General features: G+C 35.4%; 1 protein-coding gene across 1 annotated transcript; it reads left to right on the top strand.

Annotated features, from left to right (window-relative positions):
- The first annotated feature begins 907 nt into the window (after window positions 1-907).
- LOC127854550 (neuronal acetylcholine receptor subunit alpha-7-like) lies at window positions 908-6751 on the top strand. Its single transcript, XM_052389615.1, has 4 exons — window positions 908-1067; window positions 1323-1480; window positions 5427-5525; window positions 5921-6751. The coding sequence occupies exons 1-4, from the start codon at window positions 908-910 to the stop codon at window positions 6749-6751; spliced, it is 1248 nt and encodes a 415-aa protein (XP_052245575.1).
- The last annotated feature ends 289 nt before the right edge of the window (window positions 6752-7040 follow it).

Consider the following 7040-nt stretch of genomic DNA (forward strand, 5'->3'; position numbering starts at 1 on the left):
GGCCTGTATTTCATTTCAAATACATATTTACCTTTAATAACAATTTTCCCTTTTGTGGCACGGGAAAAACTAAGCGCTCTTACATATAAGATCCCTTTCCCCGGTACTCGTTACTATCTTGGTAATTGAGTTAGTCATGATCTAGACCTTCATCGACTTTGGCTGTCATTGGTTAAGACGTTACACATCCAAAACCCATGGTTACCACCAGCTTGCGAGTATTAATTACGATCTGTCCAGCGTAACGCTATTAAAGACTTGAAGAAACTTTTTTTAATAAATCTTGACTGTAAAAGCAAATTCAACATATAAATACTATAATAGTATATGTTTAACAGCATTTGCATAAGTACATAAATATTTAAATATGGTAATGGACGGCACAACATGAATGACATAAAAGCCTTTTGATGCGTTATGGGTTACATTTGGCCACAATCAGAGGGCGCTAGACATCAGCCTTATTTTTCTAGTTAATCGCGGCCCAAGCCGGGTTGAGCGGCCCTTCCGTTTCATCGGACTTCCACTAAATTACGCATCACAATTTACCTATATTCAAAGTACAATTTTGTGAAAATGACCTTTACCAGTCCAAGTGGGAATTTTATTATTATTGATTTATTATATTTTAATAAATATATTTATAAAACTGACGTACAGCAGAAAATCTATAACATAAACGCATCAGTTGAAAAAGATATTCAAACTTTCAAACGCTTTTTTAAACTTTTTTATTTCTTTTTCCAATGTTTCTGAAATTCAAACCATCAATTGGTAATTTTTGGACCGGATTTGGGGAAAGGAGATACCTTTTATGTTTGGGAATATGACAAATAAAGTCTTTATAAATGCGTTGATTGTTGTTGTATATTCTTAAATTGCAACATTGACGATATGTTTAAAGGTTATGTCAAGCTCGGTGGTTTGGCTGCTCGTTTTGATTGGTCATGCTAGTCACGTGATCACACAGTCTGGAAACGATGCAAAACGTCTCTATGAGCAGGTGTTCGTGAAAGAAACTTACAACAAAAGGATTCGCCCTGTCGAAAATCAATCAAGTGCCATAGGTACCCTTTATAACAGTGTTTATGGACGATATTTCGCACTTAATTATATGGTTTTATAGGTATATATTTGAAAAAATAAATCATATACAGAAATATTAAATTTATTTATCTTTTTTTCGTTTGCTCTCGCATGCCATTCCAATTATCATAATGTCACCAACATACAAACTCCTTGCGTACTTCATGACATGATAATACTCAAAGATTTGAATAAATACATAACACATCATGTATATATGCAAACATTTATTCCAGATGTGTATGTCAATCTTCACCTTCTGTCGATCAACGAACTAAGCGAGACAGACGAGGTTCTCACGACAACAGCGTTTCTGTCTCTGAGCTGGAATGACACGTTTCTGAAATGGGACCCGCACACGTTTGGGGGAATCAAGTTCTATCATTGGCCCCAGGTAAACATTGAATCACTTAACAAATGTGTGTCAATATATTGAATAGGCTTAAAATATAAAAAATATAACTTCAAAAACTCAATAATTAAATAGCAAATTGCAAATATGTAACTGATCCAAAAGGACTCATTATGTTTTGAAACACTACATGTAAAAATACATACTTCATTCATAACACTTATATCTTATTTAGGAGTCCCGTTGTCTTTCACGTTTTTATATGGCAATTAATAGCGAGGTGAAGTTCTGATGCGAATGCATTCTAAAACAAGGACATTCCCAGTGGGCACCGACACGTTGCTGCAACGTTGTATTTAGGTGCAGTCAAACGTTGCAGTTTGGTTGTACCAATGGTGTATATGAAAGTTTTCCCGACGTTTTTTTCCAAACGTTGCTGCAACGTTTTTTTCCAAACGTCGCTGCACCGTTGTATTCAGGTCGCATTAAAACGCAGTTTTTTTAAAATTCTATTGAAAATAATATAAAAATATATAATATAATAATATACCCTTTCTAGTATTAACGGCAGTTATGGACATTTTCGAGTCCTTTACCTAGAAAGAACTATCACGTGATATTTATAGAGAGATTAATGAAACGCTCCCTGACTGGGAATCGAACCCACCAACTCCCGATCGCTAGGCGGACACCTCATTCACTTCACACGGCGACTGTTGAAAGTTTCAGACAAAATTGATGACAATTTATTTTTTGTTAAAACTTTGAAACTAGATTCTACCATTTCACGCTGGTAATGCGGATACTTCGATAACAGATGGCACTTCGATAACAGATGGCACTTCGATAACAGAGAACAACAAAAGGCACGCGCGAGAGGTAAGTTCCTCAGGGTTATTTAAAGTTATACCCTAAAGAGAAATGTTTTAGCGAAGGCACATGGTCGATTTGATAAATGGTGTATCCTTTTCTATTGGGAAGATGATAATCTAACAGAAGATTTGTGTCCTAAATATTGAAAATTCGGTCGGAACACTGCATGAATTGAATAAATAGTAAACATTTCAACGAAATTAAACTACTTAGAAATATTGCAAGACATTGTATGATATTTCAGCATGCAGAATAATCACTGTTCTTCAAATACTGAAATTTTGATAGTATTCAATGATATATAAATGAAGATATAGCATGTTCTATTCATGACGTTGCAGACACTTTGATTCCCGATAAAGGACACTACGGATAACAAAGACTTAACATATTGGGCACTTTTATTGCCGAGTTTTATCTTCTACTTGAAATGTATTTATGTAAATTATGCCTATTTTCACCAAACATTTTGAAGTATGATTCAATGTGCATTGTCAAGCCCGACACATTGGGAAAAAATAGCATAACTTAATTTCAAACACACGTGAAATATAGCCAATGGCGTTGTTCGTTTTCACAAATATCATTACTATTAATTTATACTATTAATATTATAATTGGAATTTTTAAATAAGATTAATATGCGTATTTCTAAAGAAGTGACGACCGGAAATAATTGTCAATATGATGAACTTGTGTTTATTTGTAACTTGAGGTTCAGAAAGATAGAAATACAACGGATCGTGTAGATCAACACGATCGTGTTAAATTGTACTTATAGCAGGGCTCTAAATAACGGGAGCGAGGATGTTTTCGTTTCTAATTTATGTCAGTATATACATTTGTTTGTATTGCCTACTTACTTCAACATTATTCCACAGCGAATTATGCATTTCTGATGCACTAAAAAAGAGTGTTATATCTGGTAAAAAGTGTGGGGTAATCGGGAATAGAAGTGCCATTGTCATTGCAATGTTCGGTTAAAACAGTGTCCATGAAAATCTGGCATCCGACTCTTTGAACAATTGAATTTCATGAAATATGTTATTTAAGTAAACTTAAATGTTACATGGTGTAACATTAATGGACATATTGATCTTTTATTTGGAATATTAAGCACTTTTTTATTTATTTCCAAATATTTTTTATTTTGTTTAAATATGTACTGATCATCCAAGTCGTGCTGATTATCGATGGAATTTATCATTTTTACATATAATTCACTGTTTTTCCGCGATTTTTTTTCTTCTCAATACGAGTTTTCCGCGAATTTCTTTCTTCTCAATACGAAGTGCTCTACCATAAATCGACCAAACAGTATCCCGTGTCTGAAAACCAAATGAACAGATCATACATGCAAAATAGCTGAAGAACTCTTCTTTCGCGCGTGGTTTTTGTTGTTCTCTGTTATCGAAGTGCCATCCGTTATCAAAGTATCCGCATACCCGGCGTGCATTTGAATGCATAATACAACTTAAACAATATATTTTATCCGGCAATTTTGAGTTAAAATTGATCTTTAGCATCTTTAATTTAAGCAACTGATTTGTAAAATTGAAAAAATTGAATTTCTAAAACTTACAAGAAATCATATTTTCATTGATGCTATGCATGAGCTGTATTATTATAAAGTACGATTCCTACTCGGGGAGTGTTTCAGTTTCCCTTCTTCAAACACCAAGTACTTGTTCTTTCTAGAAAACGGAATCGACCGTGTGCATATCTGCCGATAATACTCGAAAGGGCGGTTGGCAGTTAATAGTTTTTATTTTTATATTATTTAAAAATAAAATAAAAAATACTACGTTTGAATGCAACCTAAATACAACGTTGCAACAACGTTGGAACAAAAACGTCGGGAAAACTTGCATATACACCATTGTGACAACCAAACTGCAACGTTTGAATGCAACCTAAATATAACGGTGCAGCAACGTTTGAAAAAAACTCGTCGGGAAAACTTTCGTATACACCATTGTGACAACCGAACTGCAACGTTTGAATGCAACCTTAATACAACGTTGCAGCAACGTTGGAAAAAAAAACCGTCGGGAAAACTTTCATATACATCATTGTGACAACCAAACTGCAACGTTTGAATGCAACCTAAATACAACGTTGCAGCAACGTTGGAATAAAACGTCGGGAAAACTTTCATATACCTATTGTGACAACCAAACTGCAACGATTGAATGCAACCTAAATACAACGTTGCAGCAACGTTGGAATAAAACGTCGGGAAAACTTTCATATACACCATTGTGACAACCAAACTGCAACGTTTGATGAAACGTCCGGGTAATGTTTTGTATGCAACGGTGTGGCAACGTTCGGTAATGATTGCCGACGTTGCGACCTAAATATTACGTTGCAGCAAAACGTTTGATGCCCACTGGGTTTATCTGGTTTTCTGTTTTAAAATAAATAAATAATAGTGGAAAAGTGTTCCGAAAGGAATGACTTATTGGTAAAAGTAAAAACAGTATGTTTAACAAAAATATGCGAAGAATCGAACGCTGACCACTCACCTGAGTGCATTAGATTTAATGATTTATGTGTCAATTACGTTTCAATATGACAACGGCTTCACTTGTTTCCGCAAGGTATTAGTCCTTAGTCCACATTTAATCCATACCACTTATAAACAGATTTCAATATATATTATTGGATATAATTAGCATTTATTATTAGTAACTGGTACTATTATACTTTACTGATGCTTAATGTTCATGTGATGATCGGTGACCGCCGCTAGGAAATATAAATTTTAAACAGTCAAAACACTAAACAACTTGCAGTTGATGACTCCTGTTTTTTTCCAGTTTGTAATGATTATAAGTAAAAGTTGACTTAACATTTGTTTAGAACGAAGTTTGGAAACCGGACATCGCGCTCCACAATTCATACCTGGATTATAAAGGGCTCGGTGACAAGACTCTGAACGTCATGAATAGATACACAGGCTTGATGTACTGGAATCCATTTCAGGTGCCATTTAAGTATTCTTTATTGTTTTGGAAGTTTGCATTGACAACAAAACAACATTTGTGTATTGTGTTTCCTCACATTAAGTTGAATATTATTGATTCCGATCTACGTATGTTCTGATTTAAAGGTCTTTAAATCCACGTGTTCCATGGATATCTTCTACTTCCCGTTCGACTACCAGACATGTTACCTTAGATTTCAGGCTTGGAGTTATTCGAGACGACAGGTATAATCACTTTGTTTCAGCCATGTAATTGAGCCTTGTTCTTTGTCAACTGGGCTTAATCCGTGTGCGCTAAGTATCATCACAGACTAGCCTGGCTAATCAGGGACGACAATCTCCGCTTTTATGGTTTTTCTTTTAAAGTCCCGTTTTAGCGAAAATGCAATGTAAACGGAAAGTTTCGTCCCAGATTAGCCTGTGCGGACGCCACTTAACGCAAATGCATCAAGCCCAGTTTTCACACAACGAGGCTCAATAGATAAGTACAACACAGCAACCTATTCACAATTTATGCAAAAAGGCCCTCTTAAATACTAACCAAATAATAGTCAATTATACACTTCAATTTGATAATATTCATGTTGGCCTTGGTTTCATATTACGAGTGTATGTTCTAGGTGAATATGGAAAGTGGCTTCAATGATTCCAAAGGGTTCAATCTTGAGTACTACGAAACCAACTCCGAGTGGGACATCGTCAACACCAGTTGGATAGTCTATCGAGACAAACAAGACGCTGCAATCAACTTCAAAATGACTCTTAAAAGAAAACCTATGTATTTCATGATGTCCGTACTCTTGCCGATATGTATGTTATCTATTTTAAACATCTGCGTGTTCATGATTCCTGTTCACTCTGGGGAGAAAGCGAGCTACGCTGTCACTGTTTTCTTATCCTTTGCAGTATTTTTAACAATAGTTTCTGACACCCATCCACAAAACTCCGAATCAACCCCCTTAATCACGTCTTTTCTCGTCATACAAACAACTGTAAGCTCTCTGACAACAATACTGGCCCTTGTATTCTCTCGACTGGAAAGCTTTGCAGATGCAAAAGTTCCAAGTCCACTTGTAAAACTTATGAAACTAATGAGTTGTCGCCCATGTCTTTCACATGCTCGCAAGACTAAAGGTAATGTGGTCGAACCAACGGAGGACTCAGGAAATGCAACGGACACGCCTAAGAAAGGACCTTCTGTAAATGTTGATTGGACAGATGCTGTTAACTTTCTAGACTTTCTATGTTTTTTACTGTTTTCGATTCTGTTTATTATGTCGATTATAGTTTGTTTTGCCTTGGCCACTTCAAAAGGTAGAGTGTATAACGTAGAATTCAACTACAACAGCAATGGCATGTACGAGCAATATGACAACAACGGGCGTGACGATAGTGCAAACACGGATCATTCGGGAGATGGTGATTGGGATAACTCTAACGAATACTATTAGTAAACAAGAGAAAACCATGGCCTGTATTAGCGATTCCAATAGTTGAACAATATAGAGAATTCTTGCAACTGTGGATGCACAAATAAATTCTCCATTGACATGTTGCTGGAGAACAAATTATTAATGTCGAAACTGGCCTACGTGTACAATTTATTTCCAAAGAAACTATTTGGCTATTTCTTCTTCTATTGTTTATAACAAAACTTACGAATTTATTGTAAATACTATAGACTTTGTGTTACATAGAATTACACAAAATCTGCAGTATACATCACAGAAAGTTTAATTA

This window comes from Dreissena polymorpha, chromosome 13, assembly GCF_020536995.1.
Source record: "Dreissena polymorpha isolate Duluth1 chromosome 13, UMN_Dpol_1.0, whole genome shotgun sequence".
Lineage (NCBI taxonomy): Eukaryota > Metazoa > Mollusca > Bivalvia > Myida > Dreissenidae > Dreissena > Dreissena polymorpha.